Source organism: Spermophilus citellus (genome assembly GCF_964194105.1).
Source record: "Spermophilus citellus genome assembly, chromosome: 11".
Taxonomy (NCBI): domain Eukaryota; kingdom Metazoa; phylum Chordata; class Mammalia; order Rodentia; family Sciuridae; genus Spermophilus; species Spermophilus citellus.
This window is the reverse complement of record NC_138192.1, coordinates 56704079-56718837: the sequence shown is the minus strand read 5'-3', so window position 1 is coordinate 56718837 and position 14759 is coordinate 56704079. Positions and strand designations below refer to the sequence as shown.

The 14759-nt window shown below is 38.6% G+C and overlaps 1 protein-coding gene across 28 annotated transcripts in view; it reads left to right on the top strand.

Moving 5' to 3' along the window:
* NEB (nebulin) overlaps positions 1–14759 on the top strand; it is a 215778-nt gene that overhangs the window by 127557 nt on the left and 73462 nt on the right. For all 28 annotated transcript variants that reach the window (XM_081262451.1, XM_081262441.1, XM_081262444.1 and 25 more), the window contains 19 exons: positions 1118–1321; positions 1666–1770; positions 5232–5336; positions 5439–5750; positions 6459–6563; positions 7093–7191; positions 7808–7909; positions 8044–8151; positions 8770–9081; positions 10411–10515; positions 10628–10732; positions 10983–11087; positions 11888–11995; positions 12103–12216; positions 12595–12792; positions 13157–13261; positions 13986–14090; positions 14187–14291; positions 14594–14701. In XM_081262451.1, coding sequence (XP_081118577.1) covers positions 1118–1321; positions 1666–1770; positions 5232–5336; positions 5439–5750; positions 6459–6563; positions 7093–7191; positions 7808–7909; positions 8044–8151; positions 8770–9081; positions 10411–10515; positions 10628–10732; positions 10983–11087; positions 11888–11995; positions 12103–12216; positions 12595–12792; positions 13157–13261; positions 13986–14090; positions 14187–14291; positions 14594–14701 — 2610 coding nt within the window. The remainder of the gene's footprint in view (positions 1–1117; positions 1322–1665; positions 1771–5231; positions 5337–5438; positions 5751–6458; positions 6564–7092; positions 7192–7807; positions 7910–8043; positions 8152–8769; positions 9082–10410; positions 10516–10627; positions 10733–10982; positions 11088–11887; positions 11996–12102; positions 12217–12594; positions 12793–13156; positions 13262–13985; positions 14091–14186; positions 14292–14593; positions 14702–14759) is intronic.

Genomic DNA, 14759 nt, shown 5'->3' with positions numbered 1-14759 from the left:
TCCTAAGAAAAAAGAGGTCAGGGAAGGCTCTTTGGAGAAAATACTAATTGTGGGGTGGGAGCAGATGAAGGTAGACACCCATGGGATGATTAATTCATGCCAATAGGCCTGGTACAAACTACAGTCATAGAGTGGTCAGAAGCACAGGGTGACGGGACACTTGAGACTGTATGTAGGGACTGTGTCAGACCACCTGTCTCCTCCTAGTCCATGTTAAGGATTTTGATCTTCATCCTTAAACACTGGGAAGCTATAAGATAAGGAGAATGTTGTGGTATCGGATTCATATTAGGAATTTTGAAAAGATCATACTGACTGTCATGTAGAGAACTTACCAGAGAGCCCATTATTATTGCTTTAAAAGTCCACAATGGCTGGTATAATGATTGCGTAAATATTTGTCAAAAATTGACCATGTGTACCCCCAAATAGAGAGCTATTTACATGTCATTTCAACTTTCAGAATGTGCATAGGCACCCCAATACATATGCACAGAAAACAAAACAATGCTGTGTGTGAGGAATTACATCAGTCAGCAGCGCTCTAGGTGTTTAATTTTTTTTTTTTTTTTTTTTTTGGTAGTACTGGGGATCAAGCCCAGGGCCTCATACTTTCTAGGCAAGTGCTCTACCATTGAACTATATTCCCAACCCTTTTTATTTTATTTAGAGACAGGGTCTCACTAAGTTGTCCAGGCTGGCCTGGAACTTACAATTAATTCTCCTGCCTGAGCCTCATCAGGATTACAGGCGTGTGCCACTGCACCCACCCCGTGATCTATTTTAAATTATTTTGTTATTTGACAAATCTTTTTTTTTTGGCACTATGGATTGAACCCAGGGGTACTTTACCACTGAGCCACATCTCCAGTCCTCTTTGTTTCTTTATTTTGAGACAGGATCTTGCTAACTTACGTAGGGCCTCACTAATTTGCTGGGGCTGGCTTTGAACTTGTGAACATCCTCTGCCTCAGCCCCCTAAGTGGCTGGGATTGCAAGTACACACCACTGTGCCAAGCCTTTAATTATTATTTATTATAAAAAACTGTCTCCTCATTTTATTACAACAGTGAAATCAAAAAACGCTGCTTTGCCCTAACTTTGCTTTCTTTCCCAGGCAATTTACAAGGCTGACTTGGAGTGGCTGCGTGGCATCGGCTGGATGCCAGAAGGGTCTCCAGAAGTATTGAGAGTCAAAAATGCCCAGGAAATCCTATGTGACAGTGTCTATCGAACACCCGTGGTGAACCTCAAGTATACGAGCATTGTTGACACACCTGAAGTGGTCCTTGCTAAAGCAAATGCTGAAAATATTAGCATTGTAAGTCGCTTTTGTTTCCATCTATCAAAATCAAATTGGAACCATAAATAAATAATAAATTCCCAAGATCAAGATAACATGATAAAAATTTTATTAAAATTTAATAAAGGATGTTGACAGCATTCTTTTTGCTTATTAAATTTAAACAAAAATATATTGATTGAAGGTATAAATATAGACTTTTATCATATCAAATTTGAATTACTCATTGAAAAGATTCTAGAAACTTGGCTTTAATATGAAAAGATTTTGGATCCGATTCAAAAGAAAAGTTAAAAGTTATACACTGAAACTAGCAAAATTACAGATTGTGAAGTGATTTTTGTTATTGGTTCTTTCCATAGCCAAAGTACAGAGAAGTCTGGGACAAAGATAAAACTTCAATCCACATCATGCCAGATACGCCAGAAATCAATCTTGCTAGAGCAAACGCTCTTAATGTGAGCAATGTAAGTACCACAGCAGATGAGGTTTGGTTTGGAGAAGGGTGGGGGACGGCTCCTTGACATCAGTCCTTGGCTCAGAGTGAGAAAAACAGCAGTGACTGGAGAGCCAAGTCAACATGTCGAAAGGGTGAGGTGAAGGACAGAGAAAAGGGAAGAAGAAAGGACAATTAATGACAGATTCAATTCAACTTGAAATATTTATGAGAACTCTTTAGAAAACCATACAAATGAATTTTAAAACCCGAGTCTATGGGGGATTTTCTTTAGGAAATGACAAATAACTCCTAGAGGGGGAAAAAAACAGAAAACAGCAAAAAATTAAATGTTATTAAACACATTCCTTCATTATCTCAAATGCTAAGGTCATTCTCTGGAAACTAATAAAAGAAGGAAAGCCATCACAATCACCAAAACTTATCAAAGGTAGTTCCAAAAATGAAAACTGTAGACCATTAATAATGGGAAAATAAATTCTGCAGTACAAAGGATATGATCCAAACAACCAAGGCTCATGCAGGATTGCCAAGAGAGCTCTATGTTCAGAAACCTAATCATTTAATAGCACAAAAAGCAAAACCATATGCTCATTTTAATAGATTTGAAAAGGCATGCGGCAAAATCCAATATCCATTATTTTTTAGTAAAATCTTAGTTAAACAAAAAAGATAAATGAATATTTTCTTGAGACGATTAAAAAATAAATCTTAAATCAAAAGCCAACTCATTCTCATTATGTAAGCTTTTCTTTTTCTTTTTTTTTTTTTCCTTTTGGGGGTTGAATCTAAGGCCTTGTGCAGGCTAGGCAAGATCTCTACCATTGAAAGTAAGCTCCTGTTTCTTATTCAAGCCAGGATAAAACCCAGGATGCCACACCTGTAATCTCAGCAACCCCAGAGGCTGAGGCAGGAGGTTGGCGAATTCAAAGCCAGGCTCAGCAAAAGCGAGGTGCTAAGAACTCAGAGAGACCCTGTCTCTAAATAAAATACAAAATAAGATTGAGGATGTGGCTCGGTGGTCGGTGGTTGAGTGCCCCTGAGTTAAATCCCCTGAGTTCAATTTTTTGGAGGGCACCCTCCAAAAAAATAAAAAATAAAAAACAAAACAGGATGCCCCCTAATGTCATTTATTTAACATTTAACTGGCTGAGTAAGTTTCTCATTAATACTAAGAGGTAGATATTGGAAATAAAAAAAAATAAAGTCATTATTGCAGATAAATCATTTTGGGTCTGGAAAAAACAAGAGCATCAGCAGGGGAAAAAATGTGTTAATACATAGAATTCAGTTACATGGCTCTTATACAATTCAAGGAGGTTCAAAAGAGGTACCATCTTCATGGATCACAGATTGCTTGTGCATGGAATAAGTATGACCTTAAAAGAGGGATACCACTTTAATGCAGTGGTTTGGAACATGACATCCTTTCAGAAGAATAATTAATCTTTCTGAGGAAAGAAGTGTGCCAAGTAAAAATTCCTCACCATGTGTCCAACTTCTCCATTAATTCTACTATAATGAGCTATTTGGGTACTAATTATTTTCCAGTGTTTGGAAGGAAATACAATTTTAGGACATAGATGTGCTTTGGGGAGGTGAGGCCAGAATCAACATCATAGTGCAGTATAATTCTTGTCAAATGGTTGAATCGAGAGGCAGTCAGTTCTTCATTACAGCATAGACTGTTCTTCAATTCAGTCTTTGACAGGAGAGTTCTGGAAAGTCTCATATGCTACTTTTGTATGATAAATTTCTCAGCTGAAAATACCAGAACCTTACCATTGCTATCATGATATGAACAAGACTAGCGCAGAATTCAGAACTATGCCAAAAATCAAGCTATTAACTTTAGATTTTTAATGAGAGTAGCTGACATTTTAGAGGAAACCAAACATCCCATTTGAATGTAAATGAAAATGTATATATTTTTACACATGGTATTGCTGTTATTATAATCTTGACATAATTTGCTATTCAAAACTGCTTCCATTGTTTAGAAAGCACAACTTTCACAGAATATTTTTATATTATTTTATGGGTGACAAAATATATTCATATTAAATTGATTCATAATTTTCATACTACCTATGTTAGTAAGGTATGGTTTGTTTTGCTTTTATTAGATGAGAAAGTTGAGATACAAAAGTCTATGTTCTCAAAGTCTCGAAGTTAGTAGAAAAAGAAATTAGTTCTCCAGCCCAGATTATTTTTATTTAACCTCATAAAATGTATTATGTAAGAAAAAAATAGTATAACTATCTGTGTAATGAAATAAGATAAAAGCAAAAAAAATCAAATTAAGGGACAGAGGTTGTGACTCAGTGGTAGAGCACTTGCCTGGCATGTGTGCGGTACTGGGTTCGATTCTCAGCACTGAATATAAATAAATGAATAAAATAAAAGTCCATCAACAACTAAAGACATATTTAAAAAAAATACTTTGGTGAGGTCTGAAATATCTCATGCTGTTATTCTTCAGGAAAGAGAAAAACTAATAAAGTTTCCTCTGTTCTTTGCTTAAAGAAATTAACCTTTCAAAAATTAATTTTAAAAAATAATAAATAAAATTAAAAGGTAACGTGACATTTTTACATTAAATATCCTCTTGTATAATACATTTAAATTTAGAGAATAACTTTTTCTTTTGTACATAAAACAAATCAATTGGTAAAATAGGCCCACCCAAAATTCAAACAAAAACTTAAATGAAAATTCATATAAAACTCAACCATGCTTACAACTATTAAATTAATCTGAGCATTCACTTTTCAGAAACCAATTGCTATGAAATTGTAATGATTGAAATTCACCTCTTTCTGCACAATAGAAGCCCCATACTGATTAGTTTGATTTCTGAATTATACATTTAAATTAGTTATTTCTGAGTCTTTCCGCCATTGTCAATACAGAATGTATCTATTAAAATATGAATATATATTTAAATACATCTCTTAAAACATCTGTAGATCAGTCACTACTTTAGTTAAACTCTTTTAAAATGCAAAACAATAGCTGTCACAGCCAATTGTACTTTAGTAGATCTAACATTCCTGAGTAACATGCACTATTAATCATACAAAAAGAGCCAAGAAAAACTCACAAATGTGAAAAGGCTAATTCTTAACCTTGCAAAACTGAATTGAGTCAAAGACATTCAACAATAACAATAAAAGCCCTTTAATGTTTGAACTTATCCCAATGCTGTCAATCCATTAACAAGGAAAAAATAAGTAAAAAAAAAAAGTAATTACATTATGCATACAATTATAACCTTGAACTCCAAATCATTTTATGGCCCAATACAATGGTGCAGAGAATGATTTTTGTCACCTATTATCTCTTATCATTTAACTGTTCTTCAGTCCTGGAGCTTCAAATCTGCACCCCTATAATATTAATTTTACTTAAGCCCTGGGAGTTATTTTAAATTTGAATCTGGAATGATACCTTACTTTTTCTCCTCTTTAGAAAATTTACCGTGAGGGTTGGGATGAAATGAAGATGAGCTGTGATGTACGGCTGGATGCCATCCCTATCCAGGCTGCCAAGGCCTCCAGGGAGATTGCCAGTGACGTGAGTGTGGCCATTTTTACCTTCTCAGTTTTTTAAGCAGGTACCCCAGGGATATGGGAAGAGAATGCTGTGATGCATCTGCTTTGTTTTTTCCATCCCCAGTATAAATATAAGCTTGACCACGAGAAGCAGAAGGGACACTACGTGGGCACCCTCACAGCCAGGGATGACAACAAGATCCGGTGGGCCCTCATTGCTGGCAAGCTTCAGAATGAGAGAGAGTACCGGCTGCATTGGGCCAAATGGAAGACTAAGTTCCAAAGCCCTGCAGACATGCTCTCCATCTTGCATTCTAAGAAATGCCAGACTCTGGTCAGCGACATTGATTATCGCAATTACCTGCACCAGTGGACATGCCTGCCTGACCAGAATGATGTGATTCAGGCCAAGAAAGCCTATGAACTGCAGAGTGATGTGAGTGAAAAATGTACCATGAGCTCTTCTATCATTTTGCCTTGATTCCCAGAAAGTTTGTGATATTAAATCTTTTTATTGTCATTTCACATCTTTATACAGCCAAGAATTTTATATTAGTTTGACCATTATAATATGGTATAAAAATCACCAAGACCAGAAGGGATCTAGACTTTGTATCATGAAATAAATAGTAGTGTGAATGACCTGTGAATGCATCAGGTTAAAGAAAGTTGCTGTGAAAAAAAAAATATTATTTTTGTAGAATTTAAGTAGCAATTAAGGTTTATATCAAGGAAAATATTGGTAGCCGTGGACAGTATCTGGGCACAGATCTCTTTTTTCAGTTGACACCGTTGTTGAAAATTTTTGAATTAAGCTGCTGAGGTTTTTTAAAACAGGAAGTTTTTAAGAAATCTAGAATTTACCATTTCTCCTGAAGATTCAGAAGCTGTAGCTCTAGATATGCATTAGCCTTTGGCAACAATACCTGGAACTGAATTGAAGTTGACTCATGTTAAGTAGAAAAAAATATCCTCGAGTTTGTCACACTACGTGACTTAATTAATTTTCTTATATTACCTCCCTGGCTGCTTGAGTATGTCATCCTTGCCTTATAGAGTGTCTAAATTGTATTTCTTCATCAGACTTGTTGGTAGGCTAAAAAGGACCAGGGGAGTTGAATTTATTCTGGCCCTGTTTTCACAGGCTGTTTACAAGGCTGACTTGGAATGGTTACGTGGAATTGGTTGGATGCCAAATGATTCTGTTTCTGTCAATCACGCCAAACATGCGGCAGATATCTTCAGCGAGGTATTTTACAATGTTGCCATTTCCCAAGAGAATGAACAAAATTACATGAGCCAAAATATAGTCATTGTATATCAGCAATTTAAACCATTTTTAAGTGCTGTAACTTAAGCTAGACATATTTTCCCAAAATAATCCTGTAGTGTTTCTATCACATTATGGGACCATATTCCTAATATAATATCCAGCACACTCATTGATGCTTGGAATTGTATAAAAGGAAAAATTCTTTGGTCAGCAATAGAAACATATTGGGAGCAGTTTGACCACTTGAAAAAAAAATAGATTGTTATGATACACATAATTATGTGACTCTTGGAGATAAGCAAACTTGTTACTTTATAATCTGTAGGAAGAATAAGAAGCCAACTCATTTATTTAAAAATAAAATGCTAAAAAGAAAACAAAATTGTCATGAAGATGCCATTCATATATGGAACTCTGTGCCTCAAAAGAGGAGGGCCCTTAAATTTAGTTAATCTCAGTTCACCAAGACCAGGGACTATGACTAAGGTTTTTTTCCCCCCTGTAGAAAAAATATCGCACAAAAATAGAAACTCTCAACTTTACTCCTGTGGATGACAGAGTTGATTATGTGACAGCGAAACAAAGTGGTGAGATCCTCGATGATGTAAGTATATGGCTGTTCTTTTGTTGTTTTGTTATTTTTAGTTATACACAACAGTACAGTGTATTTTGACATATCATACATACATGGAGTATAATTTATTCCTATTAGGATCCCATTCTTGTGGTTGTACATGATGTGGAATTTCACTGGTGGTATATTCACATGTGAACATAGGAAAGTTATGTCCTATTCATTCTACTGTCTTTCCTATTCCCATCCCCCATAAAATCACACAGCCTTGCAGATATCATTTCCAGAGCTTTTCTGCCTCCTTGCATTCAGTGTGCAAGAACTGCCTGAGAAATATATTTTAAGTAACACAATGATCATTGATAGCAATTACTTGGACATTATAGTTTTTTTGGGGGGGCGGGGCGGGGAGGGTAACTGAGGATTGAACTCTGGGGCACTTGACCACTGAGCCACATCCCCAGCCCTATTTTGTGTTTTAGAGACAGGGTCTCACTGAATTGCTTAGCACCTCATTGTTGCTGAGTCTGGCTTTGAACTCGAGATCTTCCTGTCTCAGCCTCGTGAGCCACTGGGATTACAGGCATGCACCAGAAGAATGTTTTCTTAATATCAAGTAACTTGCCCCTTTGCCTTTCATTTTTAGATTAAATACCGGAAAGACTGGAATGCCATCAAATCGAAGTACACCCTCACAGAAACCCCACTGCTGCACACTGCCCAGGAGGCTGCTCGGATCCTGGACCAGGTATGGATTTACTCTGATGCCTGATACTTCAGTGGGGATGCAGAACCCTAAAGAAACCATTGGGGATTTATGCACATGGCTCACCTCTTCCTTCTGATACCTCACTTAACTACTATTGTGGCTCTGTCTTTTAGTACCTTTACAAGGAAGGCTGGGAGAAACAGAAAGCCACAGGTTACATTTTGCCTCCAGATGCAGTGCCATTTGTTCACGCCCATCACTCCAGTGACGTTCAGAGTGAGGTAATGAATTATCCTGTTCTAAGTGTACTGTGCTGGGCATCGCCCTTAAGGGATGTTCATTTCAGCTTGACAGACCTGGGTGGGCTTGCTGAGAGCTGCAGTTTGTGCTCAGCTTTGGGTGTTTTCCCATGGGGTTTGGTCTGCTTCTTCCCACCCCCCACCTTTTTTTGTTTTGCTTTTTCAACAACTATTGTTTAAGTTTTAATTTTTCCTATATTCTCTTCCCTCTCTAAAATCTCTAGGATTCCAGATAGATATTTTCAGAATTAAAGAATGCATATAGGAATATTTTTCTATTTTAAAATAGCAATTTGGGGCTGGGGCTGTAGCTTAGTGGTAGAGCGCCTACCTCGCATGTGTGAGGCCCTGGGTTTGATCCTCAACATCACATAAAAATAAATAAATAAAGATATTGTGTCCATCTACAACTAAAAAAAATATTTTTAAAAATAGCAATTTTTTCATATTTATTTATTTCAGTGCTTTGGTTATCTGTTCTTGGGGAAGGAGTGTCAAATGGGAGGCTGAATTTGCAAATGTTCCTTAGAAGATAGTCAGGCTCCCTCTGCCTTGTGTACTTATCAGCACTGACGGGATCTCTATTCTTCTTCCCAACAGCTGAAATACAAAGCTGAACACATAAAGCAAAGAGGTCACTACGTTGGTGTTCCAACCATGAGAGATGATCCTAAACTGGTTTGGTTTGAGCATGCAGGCCAGATTCAGAATGACAGACTCTACAAAGAGGACTATCACAAAACAAAAGCCAAAATCAATATACCTGCTGACATGGTGTCAGTCTTAGCCGCCAAGCAGGGGCAGAACCTTGTCAGTGATATTGATTACCGTAATTACCTGCACCAATGGATATGTCATCCTGACCAAAATGATGTTATTCAGGCAAGGAAGGCCTATGACCTACAGAGTGATGTAAGTGATTTTTGTTTCTTCTTTATCTAGAAATGTATAGTACACTCTGAGAATGATAAGCAGCATTTCACAACCACCTGTCTTTGAAGCTTTAAATCATAAATATTTCATTTGTTCCCAGAAAGGAATCGAGGCTAGATATGAAGTAGAGAAAGATCAGGAGCAGTAGCTGATTGATAGCTTTGCCTATTGACTACATTTCCGAATAGCTTTCAATTATTTTAAAAATCTGCTCTTCTACCCTGTCTGCCATCACCCAACTCCTTATTTATATTCTCATGGAGAATTATCATTAATTTAAAATAGTAATTGACCTGGGTGAGAAAGGAGATTGAGTTGAGGTTTGACAATAGTAGGTGATCATATAGACAAGGACCTAGGAATGCCTCATTCCTGCTTTGCCAAGTTCCTTGAGGCCTTTATGAAGAGTTCCTTGTAAAGAGTCAAAGTAAAAGAGACGAATTATTGTTTAAGCTGCACAAAGGCCCAGCATTCCTCACAGAGAGCTTTGGGAAAGCTTGGAGCAGAGAATCTGGCAGTCCACCTTGCACCAAAGCCTGAATTAAGATGGCTCCCTGCCCCCAGGCATAGGTAGCTGAGGAGCAGAAGCTGATACATAAAGTTTACTTGCTCTGGTATACAGAGTCACTAATCCTACCTGAGTCTTCTCATCATTACCAGAACATAGACAGGAAGTCAAACCTGCCTGAAGCATAGATGCTGAACTTGAACATCCCTCCTCACTGGTTACTGCCCCAGAATGACTATGGTGAAACTTTAATCAGAGTAGCAGCACCTCCTCATCTGGCATGGGGTGGTCTAGGAGGATCCAGGAGCAGGGAGTGGGGAGAGGTGATGGTGGTTGAAGAGATAAGCTTGATGAGACTGGGAGAGATGCCTACTCCTTCCCTACAAAAACATGAGCATTTACTTGTGTAGTTTCCTTCATTTAGTCTCAATACCCTATATACCTTTGCATAACTAAATGCACCAAGTCAATCTGAGAGTGCCTCCTTCCTGGTAAACCTTTTTTCATGGCCACCGCTGAAAATATTGCCCCCTGCACCTAGAAGAGCACTCATGTGGGCTTCCTTTCAAGCACTTAACCTTATATCTTAAAGCACCATGCATAGTGCTTCATGCACAGTCACAGACTTAAGAAATGTTGCTCCATTGAAACCAATATTAATGAAGGAGATAAAAGTCATGAGAGAGAAATCTTTCTAAAACAAAAAAAAAGAAAGAAAGAAAGCAAAACCTGTTTAGAATCTTCTGTCTGTACTCCTGTGTGAGTCATGTGTCTTCCATCATCTCTCTTCCTACTCTCAGAATGTCTACAAAGCTGACCTAGAGTGGCTCCGTGGCATTGGCTGGATCCCCTTGGATTCTGTGGAACATGTGAGAGTGACAAGGAACCAAGAAATGGTGAATCAGGTATGCAAAGCTCATTCCCTTTTGAACCTGATACCTGTGCTCCTGACCTGTCTTGTAGGGGTAGGTGCCCTGTGGCCGTAGATCTGTTTTCATCATATCTATTGCTTTGCAGATAAAATATAAGAAAGATGCTCTTGACAACTATCCCAACTTCACAAGTGTGGTGGATCCTCCAGAGATTGTTTTGGCCAAGATTAATTCAGTCAATCAAAGTGATGTAAGTTTGCTCTGGATGTACTGAAATACATAGTCAGAGGAGGTGATTGTCTATCGTTGAGTGGATTTGGTTTAACTCTAGATAGTTGCTTGTAAAAAATTGGAAGAGGGGTAAATTATAAGACAATCTTTAGGGAGATGTCTGAAACTTAATGTCTAAATGTAGATTGATTATTATGTTGCTAGATAGATCCTATAAAAATTTAAGTATACATGTATAGTAATCAAAAGGTTTTATTTTCTCTTCTTAGATAAAATATAAAGAAACATTTAATAAAGCCAAGGGCAAGTATATATTTTCTCCAGATACACCGTATATCTCCCACTCCAAAGACATGGGAAAGCTCTACAGTACCGTAAGTCCTACTTTATGTTATAACTACTCAGTTCCTGATTTATAGGTTCTTGTCAGTATTTATATTCTTAGCTGATTTTATGAAGAGCTGAAATGGTAGGGTGACCTACTGTTTTCATTGCATTTCATCTTTTCTGTTAGGAGTAGCATCATATTCAAAGCGAAGAGCATGTATTTGGCTGGTAGTTTCTGAGCTTCTGTGATGAGCTCAATAAGATGAGGCCTTCATGAGCTCACACAAGGGAGAGGAACAGACATAACTAGATCAATAATAATGTGACAAGTGCTATAAGGGCTCCAGGAGCACATACGACAGAGCAACTACCAAGAGAAAAAGCAGGAAAGGCTTGTCTTTCTACAGCAGTCATACAGTATTTCCAGCTAACAGAGGACTTGCCCTCCAAAATTCAGTTCAGCTAATTTAAAGGAGGAGGCGTGTGTGTGGGTGGTGTATGTGTGGTGTATATGTGTGTGTGTGTGTGTGTGTGTGTGTGTGTGTGTACGTACATGCACCCCGGTAGGAAGCAGTCTTTGGTGATTTATTCTTTGGCAATTTCTCATCACTTTATATGGAACTTTAAATATAATCAACTCTATTATAAAGTGCCTCAGAAGCTATAGATCTAATCTGCAATAAATCAAACGATTGCCGTGTTCCAGGTAGGCACACTAATGGCTAAAAATTAAAATTTAAGCCTTGCTTTGAACATTAATGTTTTACCTTAAGTTTACCAATTGTTTTAGTGGAATCTGAAAGTAGTTAAATGCAAGATTTTATTGACACATGTTTCTTTGTTCTAGATTCTATATAAGGGGGCATGGGAGGGAACCAAGGCGTATGGCTATACCCTGGATGAGCGCTATATTCCCATTGTTGGAGCCAAGCATGCTGACCTGGTGAACAGTGAGGTCAGTATGACCTTTGCCTGTAATTGGGTTTGGGGATCTTTGTTGAGGGGACAAAAGGGACTGGTTAGAAAACTCCTCTGATTCTCAACGGTGAATCTGCTTCACAGCTGAAATACAAAGAGACGTATGAGAAGCAGAAAGGTCACTACCTGGCTGGAAAACACATCAGTGAGTTCCCTGGTGTGGTTCACTGTCTGGATTTCCAGCAGATGAGGAGTGCGGTAAGCCCTGTGTCTGCCTGTTTATAGCCGCCCTGTGGCTCAGGATGAACTGGGGGTGGAGTAGTGGGATCTTTCTTGGAACTTCCCATCTCTTCCTGAGGACTATGATCTTCCTCCCTCCCCTTCCCTCCTCCACTACAAAATACACGTGGAGGGCTCTGCATGGGGAAAAAGAAAAAGCAACAGGGTCTCTATTGACCTTGCACTGTAGAAGGATAGGAAACTTAAAAAGGAGAAGAAAATAATAAAAGATCACCTTTTAAACATTAATCGATTCTAGAGGTGTATTGGAAATAAGACTCTAACGAGATTGATCTGAATCATTTCAGTTTTCATTTTATTTTCTAATTTTTTGTCTTTAAAAATATTATTCTTTAGCTGAATTACAGAAGAGATTATGAGGACACAAAAGCCAATGTTCATATTCCTAATGACATGATGAATCACGTGCTGGCTAAAAGGTGTCAGTACATCCTGAGTGACCTGGAGTATCGACACTACTTCCACCAGTGGACGTCTCTTCCGGAAGAACCCAATGTCATTCGTGCCCGAAACGCCCAGGAGATCTTAAGTGATGTATGATGTCCTCTCTGCATCTTAACTTAGTTAAAGGCTTCACCCATCCTTTGTTAACACAATTACCCCTGTGCTTATCGACCCAGCAACTTTAAACTGAGTGGCATGAATAATACCACCTCTTAGTGTGAGAATCCCTTTGAGCCTTAGGACACCTAGGTTAAATAGTTAATCTGTTCAAGACTAGACTAAGGCTTAGGTGCTGCTGCCCCTAGGTTTTATAGACCAGAACATTAAAAACCTTCCAGCTGGCAAGAGGCCTACCCAGTCTCCACTAAGCATAGCCAAGGGCCAATAGGAAATTATCAGTATGCTCAATTGTAAATTCAAAACACCTGTCACATTTCATTGTTTTTTCTTGCAGAATGTATATAAAGATGACTTGAATTGGCTAAAAGGCATTGGTTGCTATGTTTGGGATACACCTCAGATCCTCCATGCCAAGAAATCATATGACCTCCAAAGTCAGGTAAGCTAATCTTCCTAGAAGCACTGGCTGTCCACAGGCCATTGGAAACCATGGTGGTATCAGTGGGCTACTGGCCAGGCTGTGTCTATGCTCTGTTGGAGAAGCTTCTGGAACTGTGTATGATCTAAGAGAATCAAGCCTCCCCTTCCCTTGCTCCTAACTAAATATCTCTGGTGTTCTACTTGGTGCTGGACCTTTTTGGTATGGGTTTCTCCTAGAGTTAAAATCTATGCAAATTTACAACAGAAAGTTATCTGAGAGGTTCTACATCTTGAGCTATTCTGAAGCATCTGTACCTTGGCCAGGTTAACTTTTAGAAAGTGGGAAGCAAAAGCATAGTTTGACCACAGGGAGATATATGTTAAAGGGAAAAATAAATTCTGGAACATTTTCTAGCATATGGTTGAGCTCTGATAGGGCAGGTGCAACAGATGGTTGAAATCGTGTGGCTGCTATCAGGGTGGAGAATGAGCATGCAGAAAGCAACCAAATGAAGAAGAGTCACTGGTAAACATCCAGACCCCCACCTTTGATCAAGGGAGATTTTTTTTTTCTTTTGGGTTGCCATATAAGGTCTGACGAACTACAGTGCAATAACCTGTTTCTTAGGATTAAAGCAGAAACCCAAAACTAAGTCAAGTCACATCCAAGTTGGCACAGACAACTAAAGGTGATGACAGATGGGTGTCTTATCATTATGGGTGACTTCTGTTTTTCTTTACAGCTCCAATACACAGCAGCAGGTAAACAAAATCTACAAAACTACAACCTGGTCACAGATACTCCACTTTACGTGACTGCTCTCCAAAGTGGCATCAATGCCAGCGAGGTACGTCTTCCTTCTTCTTCTTCCAAGGACAAGGCATTTCTTGTCTTTACACGTTTCCCTGACAGTAGAAGTGAATAAGCAATTCTTTCTTTGCAGGTGAAATATAAAGAAAATTATCATCAAATTAAGGACAAATACACCACAGTTCTAGAAACAGTGGATTATGACAGAACCAAGAACCTGAAGAGTCTTTACAGCAGTGTGAGTTGGGATTCTTTCCTCTTATATATGAGTCACCCTTTCCTTTTCAAAGATAATAGGAGAATAAGTGGGGATAAGTATCCTATCCCCCCAAAGGGTTTTCCGGGTTTTCTTCTGGATCTTCAAATTCCCACTTTGTCTCATAAGATTCTTATCTGTATAATTAAATAAACCTCAATTTGGAGAGAAGTCCTCAGGGTTGGCAAGGAATTTCTGAGAAGGCCAGAAATGAGGAAAACCTGCTCTTGAGGGGCTGACCAGAATGCACTGTCCCATAGTCACAAGATTTGTAACCCCTCCAGAACCTGTACAAGGAAGCCTGGGATAAAGTGAAAGCCACCAGCTACATCCTGCCAACCAGCACCCTGTCTCTGACACACGCCAAGAACCAGAAGCACCTGGCCAGCCGTGTAAGTTGAGTACAAACGTGACAGCCACACACACCCCCCCTATCCTGCTCCCCACATT